The sequence below is a fragment of the Polyodon spathula genome, chromosome 18 (genome assembly GCF_017654505.1).
Source record: "Polyodon spathula isolate WHYD16114869_AA chromosome 18, ASM1765450v1, whole genome shotgun sequence".
In the NCBI taxonomy this organism is placed as follows: Eukaryota; Metazoa; Chordata; class Actinopteri; order Acipenseriformes; family Polyodontidae; genus Polyodon; species Polyodon spathula.
Window position 1 is genome coordinate 2,487,573 of NC_054551.1, and position 22,006 is coordinate 2,509,578.

Here is a 22,006-nt window from a genome sequence, read left to right on the forward strand (position 1 = left end):
GTTGTGGCGGTTATCTTGATACATCAAATATACAAAAATGATAATGACAGATACTAGGGGTACTGCACTTTATTCAATGGGTTTGAACTGTGACTGGCATTACACATCACCTGCAAGTTTATGTCACGATTGACTTCAGCTGTCACTGAGGGCGTTCAACGATGCTCTTAAACAAAGACGGGCTCAGTGCACCCTATTCTAGAACTTAAGAGCTTTTGAATTATATTTGATATGCGGCCAATTATTATAGATTTTTTTAAAAAACGTTGTTGACGTTTTTAAGAACTGTCTGGAAAGTTCCATGGCGGGATACATCTACAAAAAAAAAAAAAAAAAAACAACGATAATTAATGTCGCAATGATTGCTTCAAATGCCAGAGTTTATTTGTACTTTCTATAGAATTGTTTCAGCTACTGTATATGCTATCATGTCAAGTGTCATTGGTTGCATGCAGATAAGGGTCATTGGGTAGCTGTAATGGCAGTGCTAAAAGCACTGCGGTCATTTCCATGTACAAACCAATGGTGAAACATTTATGAACTTGGTTACCGACCCTTTAATTATACTTAGACTCTCTTTGGTTCTTTGCTTGCTTTTTACAGGTAAATATTTCAAATACAACATTACAAAAAATTGCTGTACCCTGGGAAAATACTACTACGACAGCTACTAATAATAATAATAATAATAATAATAATGTTGTAGTAATATTACTAATGCTAATATGAAAATAGAGTATATAACCTTTACTGTATTGTGGGCATTGTGAACCACTAACACAACTTCTGGTTTTCTTAATGTCATCCTTTCAAGCATCAAGAAGACTCGACCCAGCCAGTTCTGATCAAGAGCTATCCACGCACCAAACCGCATGGTTTTGCAAACGGAGCTGATACAAACAAATCGTACACAGCGCTAACTCCAAGCAGTAACCTGCATTGTAATAGATACATTAATGATTATATAGTGAATACTTTAAACTCACAGTTTTTTTTTTTTTTTTTTTTTTTAAAGGATTATTGTGCATCCGTTTTGACTTACCAAAACAACCAGGCTACAACAACAGAGCGCTGCTATTCAATGTATCCGAGGTTGTGTAATACTCAGACACATAGTACAGTGGGTAGCTGGTATTGCAAGAGGGCTGCGTGTAATTCGGTACACAAAGCGGATACAACAGCGTGCTTCTAATTCATTTACATTTCCCAACTAATAAAGAATTTCAATGTTAGACATTTTATAGGAATGCGATATTAGCAGGTAGTGATCACGTTTCCGGACGATTGTTCACTTTTTTTTTTTTTTTTAAAAGAAGAAAGGGCTTTATTATTTGATCTCCGACTATTGATTCCAGCTTTCTTTAGGCGCTCTCTGGTGTCAGTCAGCCCGGCAGACAGCACGGGCAGAGACGGAGGGAGACTAGATGTGGGGCGAAAGCCGAAAGGAGAGCATAGATAACATCAATTCTCTGAAAACGTCCTCTATACTCCACACCAAAATACATCTTACATTTTTATTGCTCGTCCTAAATGCATCTGGTAAGGTAAGTGTCAAAATCAAAAAAATCTAATGGAAATGGGGAATGTGTTACCGTTTCTAGAGCAAGATGGACAAAAAAAAAATGAAACAGCTATTGAATTAGCCTTGCTCCCTATTTGATACCGTTCTGTTGTTGCTGTTTAAGAAGTGTACAATAGAATACATTAGGTTAGACCGTTTCAATGTCCAAACAGCCGCTCGGAGAGAACGTTTATTTTACAGCACGTTGTTTTTGTAGGTGCAAAACATAATCGCCGAAGCCTTTCAATTCAAATACTGGTTGATTTTTGATCCCACTGTATTCATAAGCTTTACTTTGCCATAGATTAAGACGGTGAGGTGGTGCCCATCTGTAGCTCTCTTACTCTCTTCAAATGCTGTCGTTCAAGTGGACAGATCCATTTTTGGGCGAATTAACTCAACGCGGTTTTGTTCGAGGATTATACAGGACAAGCCTTTGCAATGCAACGTTGTTTCAATAGCCGATCGGTAGGAAATTGAAATCACCCCCGACTACCACCACCTTTAGTCGGGCAGATGAATAACACACCGGAATTTTGCTTTGTGGATTGGAATGTAAAAATGTCCATCTCCAAGATAATTGGGTTTAGAAGACCAGGTATGTTTATAATGTTTCATGCCCCTTTTTACACACACACGGTGCGAAAAAACAAACCTGTAGGATTCAGAGCGCGAAGCAAAGATGTGTAAATCACAATATTGAACGCCCTATATCTTTACTTGGAAAAACAAATAATAATAATAACTAGAACTGCCAGGCAGTTTTACGGCTCCCAAGCCCCAGTATCAGTACCCGTCTAAGCGTGTTTAGTTCTCAATGCGCCAAGTTTAAAATCAGCAACTTCAACTGTTCCACAGAAGAAGATTTCGAAAGTTTTTTTTTTTTCAAAAATGCGCCAGACAGCCATCTTGTTTAACGCAAGTTTCCTAAAAGTCTGTTGTATTGCTACAGTGTCAAGATGATGTTTGTGAAGCTTAGAGTTAGTCAAGTTTGTCAATTGAGGCAGTTTTAAATTTCAGACGTAAACATACACCTGGTGGTCATCTTGTTTTATAAAACATAACCATTTTGACATATTGGTATTCCTTTGTTACTGGGACAATAACTACCATGTTTGGAGTTTGTTGGTGAAACGGTGTTCAATATCTGCAGTTTGCTGTTAAGGGCGCGTTTCGATAACATTTATTAAAATGTACCGCAGGAACTTCTGTTTCGCAAACTTGATGCGGGTTTCGATGCTGATGATATATGGCAAGTGTCAGATCAGTCGCTTCACCGCTTCCCAAGAAGATTTCGAAAGGTTTCTAAAACATGCGTCAAACGGCCATTTTCGTTTCTGGTCAACACCATTTTTTTAAAAGTCAGTTGTATTGATACAGTATCAGGGAAGATGCTTGTGAAGTTTGATGTTAGTCAAGTAAATCGTTTGTCAACTGACGCAGTTTTAAAATTCAAATGTAAACGTTAAGTGGCGGCCATTTTGTTTTATGAAACATAACCGTTTTCACTTATTTGTATCCCATCGTTACTGGGACGGTAACTACCAAGTTTGGAGTTTGTTGGATAAACGCTTTTCAAACAGCAGCAGTTTGTTTTTTGGGGCGCGTTTAGATAAGATTTGTGGCAGCCATTTTGACATTAAAATTTATCACAGCAACTTTTGCTTCGCAAACGTGATGCTGGTAATATACCAAGTTTCAGATCAATCACTTCACCGGTTCCCAAGAAGATGATTTCGAAAGGTTTTATCGGAAAATGCGTCACGGCGCCAATTGCAAGGACGCAGCAGCAGCAGCAACATTTTTTCAGCACCTGACAGCCAATGAATCCAGTTTGTTACCAGCCAAGTCAGAACAGCCTCGAAGCAGCAGCGGTTTAAAGTTTTGGGAAGAAATAATAATAAATCGAGAACCAAAAAAGTGAAAATAATGATGACTCCACATGAAATTGTTAGTTTTGTATGTGCGACCCATCAAATATTATCTATGATGGTCTAACATAAATAAATAAAATAAAACTAAATAAACATGTGGTTGTTGTTGTAATAATAATACACACATTAAAAATAGAAAAAATATTACTTCTGCAGAAAAAACGAGGGAGAAAGAGGGAGGCATTATCCCCCAGGTTCACTGTCATATTCATACAACGCTGTTATTCTCAATATGTGTTACATAAGTGCTTAGTGGTTGGCAGGCAGTAACTGCAGATGTTAGGACTGTCTTATATGAAACATTATCAGGAAGTGTGATTCCATCAAAAGAAGACTGAGAGTTCCAAACTTGTCAGTGCAGTTCCAAACATGCCTGGTAGTGCAGGTCTAATTTCAGCAACTTGCAGCAGGATGAGCCAGAGTAAGCTGATGCTAATCGTGTGTGATAGGCATGGCACTTTGGGTTAGTGGGGGGAAAAAAGTTGATCTACTTGATTAGTTTTACCAGTATGGACCAAAATGTTGAAAAAAAGGAGTTTATACAACAGAAATAAATGTCTGCTATCTGTAACACATTTTTTAATTCAGCCCCCTACAGTTGATTCAAGGACAATTCGTGCATCAGTATCCTGGCACGGAGTCTCTTGGTTTACCTGTCTCTGAAATACAGTCTGGGCAGGCATCCAGAAGCAGTAAGTAACTGTCTGTGTTTCAATGTGAAACTGTCCTGCACTTTCACTTGAAATCAGATCTCTTGTTGATCTGTATAAAAGCAGTTGAGTCTTGTTAAAGACTGGTTTCATCCTCCCACTATAAAGCTGGGGCCAATGCCCGTGTTGCAGTTGTACTATTGTTTGTTGGAGACAGGCTTTTTCTGATAATGTTAAGTGTGATCTGTTGTTAACGGTAAAGGTCATGCAAACTCAAGGATATTGCTCCTTCCTGAGTACTGCAAATCAGTTTCCACTGTACCGTTGTTCCATTGCGTGTCATGCCTGTGGGTTGGATGCGCCATGACCTGCTTGTTGATGTAGTTGTACTTTCTGGTGGTGGTTTTCAGTATACATTTCCATTCCAGGGACATCCAGTGACTCAGTGTATACAGCGTTGAGGGGATGAGCCAGTTGCTCCTGCCCGTTGTGAAGAAATCCTTCTACTTTTCCATGATTGTTTCTGAATAGCTGCACGTGATCCCCACATACGGCTGGTGCATCTGCCAGTGTGCAGTATTGTTAATAAATAAATAAATACATTGCTGGAGAAAAATGTTTTTGAAAGCATTTACTTTTTTTTGGTAAGCAGTCATGGCATGTCTTCCCACACAGATATTTTTAGCACGGGTGAATGAGCTTTGTGAATAAAAGAAGGAACCTAATTATAAACTGGGGAACAAAGATCCAGGATCAGCTTTCTCAAGCTATTGGGTTTCATGTTGTAGGGTTAAAGTGCAGGTGAATTATTAAAGCTACAGTGTACCTTTTTATCAAACAAAATGGGTAACAGTATACAGCACACACTCATGGACAGGACAAAGATGCGTGTCCTGAACTTAGTTGTATTTTTAAGCAAAACTGTGCCTTGAGATTGTTACAAACAGGGCCGTGCTCTGTCTGCTCTGAACTGCTATCATAAGCATGGCATTCTCAGCAAGGTAGTTAAAACTTGAGGTTAGGGTTAGAGGGTGATTGGGTTAGCCCAGCTTTGCATGGGGACAGTAAGGGATACACAATTATAGAGGATTCTCCATAATGAATGTATATGGGGTTTTACTTGACACATATTTTCTAAATAGTTTTGGTATCTCATACCATGTTCAAAAATGTGTTTCTCAGTGCAGATATTTATAGGTTTCCATTACCATGGAAACTTTTTTTCTGTTTGGTAACATTTTTGCACAGCAGAGCTTTTTGCTTTGGAATTGGAAAAATATGACTGCAGAGGAAAGCAGTTTTCTATGGTAGACCCCACTATCACCAGAGATACGGGGAAGAGTGAGTACCTCTAAGGAAAATTAAAAACCTTAATTTGCAAGTTGATGGATTTGGTATGGTAGGGTAGGGTTTGAGGTGATAATTAACCGTACTGTAGCTCATTGGCTGATTCTCTGTACAAACACGGCAATAATGATAATAACCACAGAAAAGCAAACCGACTATAACAATTAATCCAAACGTTTAACCAAAATGTACTGTTGGTTCTTTTATAGTTACGCGTGAAATACAGTGAAATTCGAAATGAAGTTCTGGTGTGTGTAAACATCTGCACTGCCCCTAACTTTTTTGGTAATACAAGCTGCTTTGAAGGTAACTTTCTGCATTCCGTGTGAAGGTCATAATACAAGCGGCCTTACAGAATGAACTGTGTGGGTCTGAACAGTAAGAAAATTTCACACAAGTAGGCTACAGCCCGCAGCAGCCTCACACATGCTTTCATACTTCAGTTGTCATGCTTTGTAGTAAATGCTGATAACGATTTTCCGTGTTGACGCCTCTCTGAAAACTTGTTATCAGTCAATGTGCAGAAACTATTAAAATAAACTGCTGTCGTGACTGTAGAAATTAGCATAAATAACCATTAACAGCTTTTGCTCAGAGCAAGAGTGAAAGATATTAGATATTTAGATATTAGGAGCGCATCTCGCTGCTTTGCAGACAAACCAGGCCTTGTTTTTGTAACCAGAGGTGCAGCCTGACAATAGGGTTAGCATGTGAAGTATAACATAGAGCCCAGTGAAACTGTGCTGGAAACTTTCTCAGGATCACTAGACTCGGTCTCCTTCTAGTATGTTATTGCCTTTGCTCCTGAACATAGACGTTTTGCTTTTTTTTTTTTCTATTTCACTGACACAATTTGTTACCCACGTAGCTTGAAAAATAACGATGCTTAATGAGAAATCATGGGGAAAAAAAAAATGAAATAAAAAGTAAAAACAAACCTTGATTTTATCTGTTATGACCTTTGAGGATTGAGTAGCACAGATTAGTTATCGGTCAAGTGCACAAGAAAGTGGATCCATGGTGCTCCACCTGTTTATATGACTTAACCGTTTATCAAGATAATATTTAACATTCAATTTAGTTTTATTTCGCTTTAAAATATCCTCGCTCACCAACAACTATTTCTTCAACATGCTTTTTTTTTACTGTGTTTTTTTTTTTTTTTAAGTAATTCTGCTGTGCTACATTCCATGACCTGTAATTGCAAAAGCATTGACTGCAGCTATAAATAAACCACCTTTGAGAATACATCGCTGTTATCCTCATTCATATGAATGAACCTGTAGCAGGGCGGTAGGAAAGCCCTGCTGTTTAATGGTATTGTTTGTTTATTTTTAGAACGGGGTCTCCCCCTCCACCCCTGTGTTATTTTGTATTTGTTTATTGTATTGTGTTTTGTTTATAGATGACAGCGAACTGCCGTGTGTTTTGTTTATTATTTTATGACGGCGTAGCTGTGTTTTAGTTTTGTTACTGTTTTGCAGCGTGGATGGGAAGCCCCATCCACATTATAAAACCCGTGCAGAAGGTGGTCAGCTCTGGAATTAATTAAGTGATTAATTTGTTGCTAATTGGGAGATGGTCACCTGTATAAATACCTGAAGCTCTCTGCACTCCGGGTGGGTGTTCGGAAGTGGGGAGTGGGGGGTGGGAGTGGGAGTGGGAGTGGTTCATTTAAAAACGAAACCAGAAAACAGTGAAGGCGATCGCCCAGCCGGACCTATTGGGTATTTTGTGTTCGTGATTTTTTTTGTTTAAATCTTTTATTTTCGCTCTGTGAGCAGTGTTTATTTTTGTTTAAATATTTTATTTAAATTTGTGTTATTTAATAAACGGTGCACGCCCCGCCTGTAAACTGCAGTTACCTGACCTGTGTGTGCTTCCTTCTTCTGGTCTGACATCACCGCAAAGCCATTTCCTTCCACAGAACCTCACAGAGGAATCCCTACCCATGTGAAAGTAAGAATAAAACGAATTCCAATATTTGATTCAGAACTATACATTTTGAGTCAGGAAAAACATCCCAGTCCCAACAGACCTTTATTGCGTTGGATATTCATATCACAGGCAGCACTTGAGTCCACCCTTAGAGGAGATATAGGGCAGTACAGAGCTGGAGTATTCAGGTCACAGAGAGACATGCACATTCAGAAAGCAGCTTGTGTGTTTGCTGTGGAACAGGAGTGAAAGTGCTAATGCTGTGAGGATCAATCTGCGTCTTCTGTGAAATTATAGCAGTTCCCTTTAACCCTGAAAACAATGCATTTATGCAATGAACCGAATAATAAATCCATCTGTTTGGAATGAATTAAAACATGGCCATTACTGCCAGCACACACACTGATTAATTATTGTCTGGCTGGCTTAATAAAATCAAAATCGAAATTCCATAATCGCTAAATTGAACATGAATTAATATTTTCTCAGCAGAAAGGTCTGTTATATTAGCAGGGGTGGCCAATCCTGGTCCTGGAGAGCCCCAATCAGCAGGTTTTATAACCCTTAATCATCCATTTCCAAAGACTTGAGGTTTAATTTTGACTAGTTAAGCAGTGGCTATTTCAATTTAAATAGTAACCTATTCAATTAAGTAATTTAGGGATAATTTGGAACAAAAACCTGACGACCCTGCAGCTCTCCTGGGCCAGAGCAGATCCTGATTTAATTGAACACATTGACTTACTAAATTGATCAATAACTTACATTCTTCTGAAACTGATGATTTAAAGGGCTACCCATAAAACCTGCTGGATTGGGGCTCTCCAGGACCAGGGTTGACCGCTACTGAAAGGATCTACAATGCAGCATATTGTACAAGAAGAGTCCAGTAAAGGCTCCTAGGAGGAAAGCACATGTCTGTCTAGCAGACTGACAACAGCAATGCTGTCTTTTTGAATGTGTGGCAGGGCAGAAGCTCTGCTGCTGTAAATAATGTATGGGGGAGAGTAAGGTTGGCAAGGTTAAATCAGGCGTGGCCGTTCTCAAATTGGTGCTAACGATGCGGTTCAGTAAAGGTGAATGCCCAGCCCAACAGCAGTGTTTGTGGTCAGTGTGGTTTTGTCTAAACTTTTTATTTTAGCTCCAGTGAACATTAAACCCCCATGGTCAAAATAAACCTGGATTTTTATTTTTCTTGTTGATTCATTTATTTTTTTCTTTTTAATTTTAAGCATCATGAAGATAAAAAAGCACACCTACATGATATTTGTGTGTGTGTGCGTGCGTATGTGCTTGTGTGTGTTTTTTTGTCTGTATTTGAAAATTATCTCAGCCTGGCTGCCATGGCTACAGTGACATCATCACCCAAGCCTAAATGCCTCTGAATAAAGAAAAATCAGCTTTCAAGCTGGATTGGGTTTGCGACCAGTTGCCGGGCAACGATAAAAACGTGAAGGCAACAACGTGATATGGATTAGAATTATAAGGTACAGTCAGAGAAAGGTAAACCTCTTTGTTCGAATAAAATATTAAAAATAATAATAGGGGCCTCCAATCTCTGAACTGGATGTAGGCAAGGAAGTTGGTATGGCCGAGCAATATGGACACTTTCTACCAGACAAGGTGTCACAACTAATGTATTGGTAATTACACTATTTAGTCAATCTGTAAACTAAAACTACTGTGCAAATTTAACAGTATGGAAGTACCCTACTCCTACATGTCGTTATTTTCAGCGTTTTATCTTGACAGTTTGACTGACTGTAATTAACGGCTGGAAGACAAATACAGGAGGTGCAATTTATGTTGTGTGAGGGAGAGATTTGATGCTGTACGTTTTAAAATCAATACAAGTAACCCACAAGGCAATGCATCCTTGCCATTATAAATGTTAACAGAGCACCTAATTGTTCTGCTTGCTAGAGTCTGAGTGATTAACAATTAGCTTGTTAAGATGTCATGGCAAGAAGGCAAGCGTTGTTGGTTTTTTGTTCACTTCGTCTTAGGAACACATTTGAATTTCTTGCCAAATTTACAAAGCTGAGAAAGAACAGACTGCAAGCAGCAGAAACTAATGAGCGTTAATTGGAAATCTTTGCTTGTGATGGTCTGGCTTTTGAGTCAGTGGCCATCAGCAACATTTCATTCATTTGAGTCTTTACATCGTTAAAAAAATACAATATCCAGAGTTAATATATTTATTTAACCAAAAAGCAACACATAATATAATCCCTTTAATCCTTTGTGTGAGTGCTCAAGGAGCTGGGCAGCATGACTGTATTATACGTTCTTAGAGATTTCTAGAGAAAGCATGTTTTCTGTCCAGACAGAAGTGCCGTTGTGCTTCTTTCTACTTTTGCTACCATAGTAAACAACCATTATGAAAGTAGTCATGTTTGGGAGTCACGCAGGATTCCTTTATTAAAACATGTTACAAGAGCAAATTACACAAACGCCTCGTTTCTTATCTAGTAAACCTCTGTAGGCTATAGATAGCCTTGGGTGTTATTAACCTCTGAAAGTTAGCAAGATGTAGCATGCATTGCTGACTGGACAGGAAAACCAGAGAATTAAAAATGCTTGTTTGTTTTTCAGATTCATGAACACCCGAGTTCCCTCCAATAAGAGATACCAGCCGACGGACTATGAGCACGCGGCAAACTGTGCGACCCACGCGGTGAGTAACGTGAGCGGTGAGCGGCGAGATCTCACAATTGGTGGACAGCTTATGGGGAGGAGGTTTCCAAAATAAATCATGGCCCTACCAATGCAGTTAAACTGGCTACACATTAAGGACTGGAGTTCCAGTGATAATGAGACGGGAGATGAAGAATTTCAAACTCAATTGTAAGCCATTTAGCAGTGTAAGTCCAGTATATGCAGTTCATTTATTAAAGAAACTAGAGGAATTGTGTTGTGCAACAGTATGTTTCCCATCATCTCAACGCTACCTTGTCATTCATTTACATCATTGAAATGTAGGCCTACTTGTATTGCTTCACTCTGTGGTTGAGATTTCTTAGTTACATAAATGGCATTGAAAGAGGTATCAATTTACTAGGGCAACCCTTCATTATGCTTTAAAAAAAAATCGGCATATGTTTTTGAAAGCTTCATTTTTTTATGCACAGCAAAATGCTGCTTTTCCCACGCGATGCTGTGCAGCTGATGTGTGTCCTGGCAGACACAGACCCCCCAACTTATTGGCATTATATACAGGAGTGTGACATCAGACTGAGCACCTGTGATTGGACCCCTTTAACATCTGCCTGCCTAAATGCTTTAAAAGGTCACATAGGCATTATGCATAAGGAAAAATGTTTTAGTTGTATTTATTGTACATACAGATCACAAATGAATTTCACATATTTCACTTTTTTTTAAACATATGTTCATTTTTACAAAAGTCATTAATTGTCTCCTCCAGTGCACATTGCCCTAAAACGCATCCCAGCTCAAATTCTGTAAATTTCATATATTTTAAAAAAAAGATATTTAAATAAGAAATCTAAAATAAACATTTCATTTGTTTTTGCTTTTAGACCTCCTACATAGCCTTCTTAGTTTTAAAATAACCCTTTTTTTTTTTACTTTTTTACTTTTGAGATCAGTCTATTTTTATTATTAACATCATCAACACTTTCAATTTGTAATTCAAAATGCATCAATATAATTTTACAATTTTAATGTAAGTGGAAGTTTCTGAAGCAGTTATGTGGCTTGGTACCAGTTGAAATGCACAGCCACACATGGCATTTTTCACACCAGACTGTGGTTTTCCTGTTGGTGCGCTGTATCCCTCGAGATACGTACAATTAAACTTGATGTAAACTAAATAAATAAGCATATTTTTTTTTTATTGGCTTTACTATGACCCTGTCTACCGATTGCTTAAAAGTAGTATCTGAAATGTATTACACTTTTATCATGTGAAAAAATAAACGTATCACTCTGCTGTCTCCACATGGACCGGAAGCAGCCATGACATTTGTCAATCAGGCCTGATGAGTAGACAACTGAGAAGCAGATGCTAGAGATTTTGCATGGGTGCTAGAATTTATCATATTGTACTAAGGAGGGTGTATGCTGTGGTGCACAATATCACTTTAAGAGTTAAAGGAATCTCTTCTACTACTGTCTAGTTACCCTTATGTAACGAAGATCTATTTAAATATATTGGCGTATAACACATGGGATACTTTGCCTGTCGGTATTAAAATCATAAGGAGTACATTAAGTTTAACATATTAAGTGTTTACATATTTTGTGGATACAGTCGAATCATTTACATGTATTCACATTTTAATGAAAAGATGTAGACCTGATGTATTTATAGTCATCTTGGATTTCATTATTTCAAATATACATTTTACATTCATTTTCACGTGAAATGTTCAATTTTTGCATATGAAACTATAAAGGATTTAACCTGTGTGATAAAATGTGCTGATAAAACAGGAGAGTTTAGACAATTAACCCTTCAGTCTTCAAGTAATAGGAATGAGAATACACGCTGTGCTCAGTATCCCATGTTCCCTTGTTTGTTTAATATCCACTGCACTTTTATATGTTTTTCAATGGTGTTTGGTAACCACAGCACATTTTCTAACAACTACTGCATTGGATCATTCCACTTGAGATAACTCAGGAGCTTCATGAATCACAGCCTGCTTTATTTGGTGGAATGTTTTCCACATGCTATTCTGTTGATGCAGAGAAAAAAAAAAAAGAAAAAAAAACAGGGCAAAGGTTTTAGCAACTAGAGATTTAATATGCTTTACCATACTCTGTTGGTCTTACAGTGCTTTACCATGCTTTCACTAATAGTGCCATGTTAAGTTTCCAATATATGGATCTATATTGTAATGCATACAGTTTTGGCAGGGCAACAATAAAAAAAAAACATGACTGAAGAGGATATCATATTTCATTTTGTTTTATTCAGCTCTGGATAATTCCCAGCATCTTTGGCAGCTCCATCCTATACTTCCTGTCTGACGACCAATGGGAGACGATCTCTGCGTGGATCTATGGTTTGGGATTATGTGGTCTCTTCATTGTCTCGACTGTGTTTCACATCATCTCTTGGAAGAAGAGCCACCTCCGGTACATGGGATGAGTCATTTCCTGGCCTTATTTACTTTAATTGCAGGCACAGCTCTTGAACTGCTTTAGTTAACTTTGTAATGTTTATACAAACTTTATTAATTAATTAATTAATTTATTTATTTATTTATACTGGAAATGCTGCGTGGGCTATATGACTTGTTATATATCATTTGAGGATTTTACTGCCAGTAACCCAAATAAATACTTTTCTTTGTGCATATTTGTGACAGAAAAATGTGAACAAGTTGAGGCTTGATAACAGCACACAAGATACACTAAGGACCCATACAATGTCACACATATTCATCCTGTTAAGTGTAGTTCCACTCTACATAAAATACAAAATCTGTGCAAATGTTATATTGATTCTGTAAAGGCTTTGTTCTTAAACCCAATGGCTTCTGTTGAATAAGAAACCATTGATAATCAAAGGTGAAAATATTTCAATATTCATATTTAGTGCTATTATATTTAGTGGGTCATTGGTGTTGATTGAATTTACTATTCAATGTGAAACAAGCGAAGTGCCAGCTGCATGGATGTGATGACTGTTGCAATCCATCAAAGCTGTAGCAGCTATTTCTTCAGCTGTCCCAATCAGCAACAATGCCCCTCGCTTGCGGAGATCGGAATAATCGGTTCATGCAGCTCTGATCGTATTTGTCTGTGTTTCTAATACCATCAAGGTAGCCTGCTTAAGGTAATACGAGAAGCCCCACAGGATGTTGTAACTGGCGTCTCTGGTATAGCCTCTGTTTATTACTTAAGAGAGTGTTTATTGTTGGGCTCTGTTGCAGATCCAGGAAGGAGTGATGGATCATGCTGTCACTTCTAATTGTGAAAGTGATTATCAGTTGAGGTTTGTTGGGAAAGGCCATTAGATTCTCCCCTCGCAACTAAGAAAACATTTGTCAAGCAAAACAACACATAGCCGTTCTGGTAACGCTCACGCTTACTGGGGAAGGGTGAAGGGAATTAACCTGTTCATGTACTGAAACCTGCCACACGGGTAGAAGAGAAGCACGCTGCCCTTGAACAATAAAACAGGGCTGTCCAGCAGATGGCCCTTAAGCTGTGCAAACATGTAAACATGCAGTCTGTTTAATGAGCACATACACGCTGGCTAAGTGTAAGTTATGTGTAAAAATACACATAATTCCTTAAATTCTTCATATGATCAAGGAGCTGGACAGCATGACTGCATTACATGCATTCTGTCTACTGTTAAAATTTTACAAAAGTTTAGAAAGTAGTCCTGGAAATTTATACATTAAGGCATGAGCAGAGTTCATGGATGTCTTCATGGATGTGTATAGTGTGTTTCCATGACGCATGCTATTACAATTCAGTGGCATTTTCTTTTTTTAAATGCACAGTACACGCTTAGTTAGAGTGCATTAGAATTTGCACCTTGTCATTGATTAGAGGGGTATCTTTTTATTTTTGGTCGCAGTGGCTGAGGAACAAGTTTAAGCATTTGCTAATTTGAAAGTGCGCTCAACCACCTACCCTAGACGGATAGAGAGATATGTGTGTAACGTGGCCCCCTTCTCTCCTTCTCTCAGAGGGGTGGAGCACTGCTTCCACATGTGCGATAGGATGGTGATCTACTTCTTTATAGCTGCATCTTACGCTCCCTGGTGAGTAGAATCTGCATGTGCAAGCAGCCCTGAGTGATCATTTAAATTTTGTTGATTTTGTGTGCAGAATCTTATTTTATCCTTGCTAACCTCCTCTGCTTCTTCTTTTTTTTTTTTTTTTTTTTTACTTTCTTAGGCTGAATTTACGAGAGCTGGGGCCCTGGGCTTCTCACATGCGCTGGATCATCTGGATAATGGCTTGTGTAGGAACAGCTTACGTGTTTTTCTTCCACGAAAGGTGAGTGCAGGCAAGCGGACACAGCTGTGACGGGCCACTGCACAACACTTGCACTGTGCAGTACAACCTCAGAGTTACACACCCCTTAAGAATAGAGGTTGTTCGAGGGTCTGAAATGCCCGCAACGCTGAACATTAGATTTCAGTGGTTTAAATAAATGTGTACACTTGCTATCTACACCCTCACTCTGAATAATAATACAAGGATACAGCACAGTAATGCAATACTCATAATGTTATGGTTCTAAAGTCTTTAAAACAGTACTATAAATGGGAAAAAGCCCATACCTCCTTTAAAATCTGCCTCACTTTTCTGAATACACACGGAAATGCACTTAGGTTATTAAGAACTTTTTACAATGCAGTGCTGTCTTCTAGAACTACTGTGTTTATTTTTGTTCTGCTGAAAGAGTGTGTTCCCCCCCCCCCTATACTACTAGAGTGGTCTGCAGAATACACGTTGTGTTCAAAGAGCTGATCCATTTTCAGGGATTTTTTCACATGGTTTGTCTCTTCATTCTCAACCCTTTTGTTTGTTACAGGTACAAGATCGTAGAGTTACTATGCTACCTGGTCATGGGTGTCTTTCCTGCCCTTGTCATACTTTCTATGGTAAGAACCTCATATGATCAGATTGACTGAGAAGCTATTCTAAAGTTGGAGCCCTGCACTATGCAAATACGAAAGACAAATTAGGTTAGCTACTAGCAGCTGTCCTCACTTAAAAGTGAGTGGTGGTGTTCCCCTTTGGTTCAGGTCATTGCAGCCCATACTCAGAGTCACAGACAGAATGATGGAGAGAATGGTCCAGTATTATTAGAGTTCCCGTTGAGGAATGTGACTAAACCACAGAATCGTGACAACAGGAAAGGGAGCATTGATCAAAGAGATCTTGTCCTGTTGGTAGTTGTTCAATGTAATATCAAAACAACAGTGTCATTGGGAAGGGGATTGTGACAGTGGGGAGATCAGATAGATGTTGTTGGCAGCTGCTGGTAGAGGACCCCCAGTTTCGACCGCCCAAAAACCCAGGCACTAGAACCAATGCAGCTTTGTTGCACAATCTGGGGTGACTTGCCATTGGTCTTGAGAGCTTGTCTGTGTGTTTTGCAGGCTGAGAGAGACGGCTTGTTTGAGCTGATCCTGGGGGGCATGTTCTATTGCCTGGGTACGGTGTTCTTCAAGAGCGACGGCCGCATCCCCTTCGCCCACGCCATCTGGCACCTCTTCGTGGCAACTGGTGCCGGGATCCATTACTACGCCATCTGGAAGTACCTGTACACACAGGCCAGCGGTGAAGTGAAGACTTTGAGATAGCAGCAGTGTGACTGCGCCACACACAGGGATTGTTATACGCTCAGCGTGTTGCGTGAGGTTCCTTTCCATTGAGATCTCATCACATGTTTTTAAAGATTTTTCTACTGGACAACAACTTTCCTAACTGGGTTCCCTGCAAAAAAATAAATAAACTGCACACAGGTGTCTGTTTATTGGACACACGCGTTACCTCTTCAAAACTGAACTGAGCTCTTAAAACATAAATCTTCATTCCAGTCTGGTACACAGATAGTTTGTAAGAGTTCTTAAGCTTATTGGTAGTGGACAGCCCCTTGTGGCATCGCTGCTGTCCTCAAGTCCTGGGAGTACAACCACAAGAAGCCTTTTTAAATGTTGAACTCCACTCTGGATGAATGCTTGGACTGATTTCAAAGTACATGAAGGTGCTGTTGGCGATGGGAACAAACAAAAGTAGACAAAAAAGCAATACTATCTGCAAGAGTGGCTGATATTCACCAGGACTTATTCAGAGGATATATGGTGTTTGTTTTCTAATTTGACCCTGTATACAATGTAATAGCTGTATGCCCTATAAGAGAGTATGTTATCATTTGTTTATGCCCAGTTTAATATGGACCAGTAAGTCAGACACCTTCAAGTTTATTCTGGTAATTAAAATCTACCAAAATTATAGGGTAATTTTTTATACATGAGAAATATATTTCTGTTTTCATAGTATTTCTTGTGAAACAGGTCAAACCAATCGCAAAGAGTTTTGTTTTCCTATTTTGACTAGCTTGATGGGATTCGAATGGATGGTGTTAATGAGAAACATAACCTTTTCTCCATGCTAACTGAAAGAAGTTTCAATTCTGTGTCCCTGCACCTTTGGAGAAGGGTTAATGTGTCTGAGAATAAAGGAACATATCTTTGTACTGTAAACAACAAACATGGTGCTGCTCAAGAGACATTGACGTGTTCTTGTGTGAAAAGATTTTTGTATCATAAGGCAGGTACAGTATGGTTATCTCTTTTCTGTTAGTATTCAGTTACGTTTGGAGTAACTGCTGACAATAATGTAATTGGCTATTTCCTGAACGTTTGCAGTTGGTTATACAATCTCGAAAATGACGAGATCCCCTTATAAAAGCTTACCACAGTATTTTTGCAGTTTCACAAAGCATTTCCCGTGGTTTTTACTATGCATTTACCATAGTAAACCCTGATTTGCCAAAATTTATTAGTAGACTTTACCATACCTGGCAGGTTTTTACGATGCTTACCTATGCTTTACCATGCTTTCAACATGCTTTATTTACACTTTGCAATGCTTTTACTGTTGTAATCTTTTACAAGGGGAGACGGGGCAGTATAAGAGAAGTAAAACCCTAGGAAAACTTGAATCCATTCCGACTTGAATCCATTAGGAGGTTGTGCGGTCCAGTGGTTAAAGAAACAGGCTTCTAACCAGGTACCCGGTTCAAATCCCAGCTCAGCCACTGACTCGTTGCATGACGTCACTTAACCTCTTTGGTGAGACGTTGTTGTAAGTGACTCTGCAGCTGATGCATAGTTCACACACCCTAGCCTCGTATCTTGTAAAGTGGTTTGTGATGGAGGTCCACTGTGAAAGGCGCTATATTATTAAATGTTTCTAGGTTAATAGCACTGAACAAGCCTGTAATGCTAGTATTTTACTGCACTATATGCGCTCCCTGAGCTCCTAACATGGTGTAGGTTCAAGGGTACAACACGCTTCGCTGCTCATCGGATTATTAAAAGTACTTGTGTACAATGGTGTCACTTGACCCAGTTGCTGAATTTGTCTTGTTTTTAGTTGCTACAGAACTAGGTTAAAGTATTAACATATGTTTCCAAGTCCTGTGCGCAAGGTGGCTTTGTTAGAAGCTGGAACTGATGTGTGTGTGTGTGTGTGTGTGTGGGTCTGCGTCTCTGTAACTGTTTTCACCCCGAGAGTATTAAACTGATTTAAATCACTGACACATAGCAACAACGACGGAAAAAAAAAAGAACCTAACTGAAGATTTAACATGTAGTTACAGCATGGCCTTTGCCAGCAGTTCTTCTTAAAACCAGACTGAAGATAGTAGATCAGAAACACTGGCCTCTAAGGGAATGAAACGTTTCCTTTCACAGTTCAGGACTGCACTCTGTTACACACTGTTAGAAATGACAGAAGTCTTACTGGAAAGGAGCTATTTGTTTTTTGGCTGGACACATGGTAAATAAGAAAGTGGGACATAGGTGTCTTCGTGTGTTGTACCGATATGTACTTTTGTTACAAACTGTGCCTTATATGAAATCATCCTTTTCTTTTACATGTATGTAAGGCTTGTTTTGCTTGAAGCGTATATTACACGTGCATGTGCTTCTGACGTGTTAGAGACACAGTGTGTCTACTCCACGCAGGCTTGCTCACGCCTGATATTTTACGTGCTGTTCATTTTTATTCTTTTTTACATGCTACATGTTGTGTTAATATCATATTTGATAAACGTCTGTGTTTTACAGAAATGGTCGTTTGATCAAATGGCTTCTTTTCATTTTCAGATGAGGGCATTTACTGATTTTGTACAATTGTGGGTTTGATTGTAAATTACCTTTTTTTTGTGTTGTCTTAATATCCTTGCAATGCAAATGCATTCCACACACGTCCCATTGCTGTGTATTATTGTAATAGTTTAAATAAATAATAAGCCTTTATATCACTGTCCCCAGTTCTTATCTTGACATTTTCAATTCCAAATCCAATGTGTGATTCATCCAAATTGTAACCACTCTGCAGTTTATTTCTGAGTTCTGAAGTTAATGGATCTTAACCGTCCATTCCATTATATACAGATGCCATGGCACAGAACCTTGGCCCCTCTGATCACCTGATTTCAATCATTGGCATAAAACCTTGTGGGATAAACTTGGCCTTCAGGCAAGGCAATCTCAATGTATGCCCGTCAAAGTGGCCAATGCTGAAAAAAGTACTGGAATTTCATGCACCACAATGGGAAAGGAATACTAATGCATAGCCCTCCTCGGTATGTTCCCTGATGTAGAATTGCTTCTTTCACTCATAGTATTATATATGTTGAGCAATCTGTTTGAAAATTCTGCTCAAATACGGTATAGTTTTTAGCACTTGTGTACTTCTAAAACAAACCAGATTACAGTAGGTTATTGATCCATTTATAAAACATCTAGAAATGTCTAATTAGATTGGATTTTTTCAGGTTGTTCACAAGGAATAATAACTGTTCAGTACAATGAACGACAATGTCATGTTATAAAGTAGTTATAAGATTTCTTATAAATGCCTTGGTTCCATGTCTATAACTCTGCTAATGTGTGTTATTGTTAATAACTGCATCCTTTGTAACACAATGATGGGTGCATTAGTGTTAGTTTATAACTGATCCTTAAAGACAAGTGTTCCCAGTTTGGCATTATAAGCACTGTCGCATCCTGAATACCTTCTTCAGCTGTTTATAGCCACACTACCTATAACTTTTGGAACGGTTTTCTTTTTTTTATAAACATAACGTGTGTGTATCTGGATGGTTTTTAAAACATATTTGTCTCATGTGGATCAAACTGCTGTCATAACTCCTGGGTGCTGTTCTTTTACTTGAACTTCAAACTGTAGAGGTTTGTGAATGTTTTCCCCATGTTTTTAAAAAACAATGACTGTTTTTCTTCCTTTTTGTGATGCCTGTATTATGTTTAATAATAACTTTTTTGTAGTAATGATAATTTCTTGTGTTTTTTTTCTGTTAATATACAATATGTGCTATTACCTCCGTAGAGGTTTACTCGCACAGCACAATAAATTTCTGAGATACAGCACTGTCCCTAATTGTGCTACCATTGCATCGCACCCTTGCATTGCCATTTCCCTGCTTTCAATGCATCTCTGAACTATCCCACACTCTTTAGCCAAGGTTTAGAACAGCCTTGAACTATAGTAACTCCTGTGTTGTAGCTGGATTTGAATACAATGACTTGCAATTTGAGACACGCACCATTGTGTCTGATTTTATAAATTAGCCAAATGAGGGCCTTTCACCTCATTTAAATTAGAGTATTGAACCATATGGCACATTCATTATATTATGAAAATATACAAAGTATTGCTGCTGTTCAACAGTGATTTATGATACATGCAAAACTTCAGCTCAAAAATCTTCATACCTAGTTTGTAAGGCATGCATGTAGGAATTCATATACTGTGTTTAAGACTTTTCTCAGAGGACACATCAATCCCATGCACCTAGAATTAAAACTAATTTGCCAGATCGCTATTTACTGAGGCAATAGCTGTCTGAAATAATTGGAGACTGCAGAAGGAGTTAATAATAAATAATTAGGTTATGATTTTAAAATCAAACAAGGCGCTGTAGCTCTTTCATCCTAATGCATGTATCAACTCCAGGTGATATTAAAGACCCACTCTGCCCAAACCCGAATCCCACATTAGGAAAATCAGATTAGTCCATATTTTTAAAATATTTTTAATATGACTTCTTGTAGTATTGTTTCCATGCTGTTGCTTGAGATGGCTGACCATTAAAACCACTACAATATATCCCTAACTTTGTTGGAAGGTTAATTATTGTCTGTGGCTAGGGAGGTTGAGCCCAGCTAAATTCATAAGTTATACCAGTGTCTACCTAAAGGGGGAGACATCGTTACAAAGACGTATCTCCAAACAGTGGCTGCCTGAAGCTGTGGGGTGTGTGGAATACTATTACAACAGGTGCTGTACTCAATTGACTGTCGATAGAATTATAGTACCCTAACAAGCCAGTCATATTACTGGCTGCAGCTGAGTGCACAGCTTTGATACATTCAATAGTAAAGCCATTACTGGGCATACCATGTTTCATTCAACAGTGGAAGATAAACTGTATTCGTAAAGCATTCTAATACATGTATACCATATTTAACTATGACCTAAAGTATTAGAAGTATGTACTAAAATATATTTAGCTTTGCATTAGTAATCTTCAAAAAAAGAACAATGAAATGACCTGTTGAAAGATTCTATTAAGTAATTATCAGCAAAAAAAAAACCCCAAAAAACAAAAAATGTGTATATTTTCCACAACCCTAACCTTTGCTGTGTATGCTGTGCAGGGCTGTCTGTGTCAATGCTCTGTCTGTTCCTGGTTTTCATTTCCAGTCCAGACCAATCCCTGTGGTGTGGCACTGTAGAATCAATTTCACCCAGCTTCAGGGAGGTTTGCTCAGGTCAGAGAACACATCTCTACAAGAAATCTTTCAAATGCAAATGGAAAGCACTTACATTTTGTTCTGCAAAACATACCTTACAGTGAGGATTTATCTATTGTGCAACAGACAGTGTTGCCAACCAAGAGCCAGCCTCCAGCCATATGCATATAAGCAATCATTTGATTTTCATTTAAAAATGGTATTGCCTCTCAGTAAAGAACCATTTGCAATTGAATTCCAATGGCTACCATTACTCTACCCATATACCCACTAGTCATTTATGTAACAGGCTTTGCAATAATTCTAGGCAGCATACGAATAATCTGGAGAATTTCTCAAGGGCTTGAACAATATTAATTAAGAAATGAGGGCGTGTTTCTACTGCCTGAATGATTTCAACGGTACATACATCAGTCCTTATGAGTTTGTATAACACTGGCCATCAGCAAGTGCAATTTCATGCAAATTACAACCAATAAATAAATAAAGCTGTCTGTTGTCTGTACAGAATTAAGCAGCAGCGTCATGCCATTGGCCTGCAGTGTAGTATGGATTCATTCTAATTTGCAATCGTTATAGTTTTTTTTATGCTTGGGTAATGGGTTAATTACATTTAATCTCGTAACGAATTGTGAAATGAGAAACAAAACTCTTATTACCGGTACATTGCATCTGAGTAATTTCAATGGGGGGGGGGGGGGGGGGGGGGGGGGGGGTTCTTCTCATTTTTATCTGACTTCAATTACAGACTTAAGTATCTGGGATCCAAATGCTGCTCATTTGAAATGCCTGGTATGAATTTCAGTCATGGGGCACAGAGGAGTCTAAATGATATAGTCAAATCAAAGCCCTGATGCTAATATCTCTACTCTCTATAAATCACACACACCTGCAGAGAGACCTGCTCCCATTTGCACTAGTTTCAGCGTGTTTATGCAGAGGCAGCAGCCAAGTGCTAAAGCAGGAAATTGAGGAGGTAATCTAAGCATTTAATAACGTGCCAGGAGCCGCTCTACAAAAAGGTGTCATCTTAGAACTCCTGAATAATTTACGTCCATAATGTTTCTT

The 22,006-nt window shown here is 38.6% G+C and overlaps 1 protein-coding gene across 4 annotated transcripts; it reads left to right on the forward strand.

Annotated features, from left to right (window-relative positions):
• Nucleotides 1-1,113: 1,113 nt before the first annotated feature.
• LOC121330508 (monocyte to macrophage differentiation factor 2-like) lies at nt 1,114-17,201 on the forward strand. 4 transcript variants are annotated; one of them, XM_041277069.1, is made up of 7 exons: nt 1,114-1,544; nt 10,026-10,107; nt 12,376-12,536; nt 14,105-14,179; nt 14,316-14,417; nt 14,959-15,028; nt 15,530-17,201. In XM_041277069.1, exons 1-7 carry the CDS (start codon nt 1,531-1,533, stop codon nt 15,731-15,733), a joined length of 708 nt encoding a protein of 235 aa, XP_041133003.1. In that variant the 5' UTR covers nt 1,114-1,530; the 3' UTR covers nt 15,734-17,201. The 4 variants fall into 4 exon arrangements, with proteins under 4 accessions (XP_041133003.1, XP_041133005.1, XP_041133004.1 ...); XM_041277071.1 differs by lacking the exon at nt 1,114-1,544 and adding an exon at nt 1,577-2,159; XM_041277070.1 differs by lacking the exon at nt 1,114-1,544 and adding an exon at nt 4,088-4,187.
• Nucleotides 17,202-22,006: the final 4,805 nt, after the last annotated feature.

Coding starts and splice junctions, on each gene's coding strand:
- LOC121330508 (XM_041277069.1), top strand. Junction 12,537..14,104: donor TGGAAGAAGAGCCACCTCCG/GTACATGGGATG, acceptor TCCTTCTCTCAG/AGGGGTGGAGCACTGCTTCC. Junction 14,180..14,315: donor GCTGCATCTTACGCTCCCTG/GTGAGTAGAATC, acceptor TTACTTTCTTAG/GCTGAATTTACGAGAGCTGG.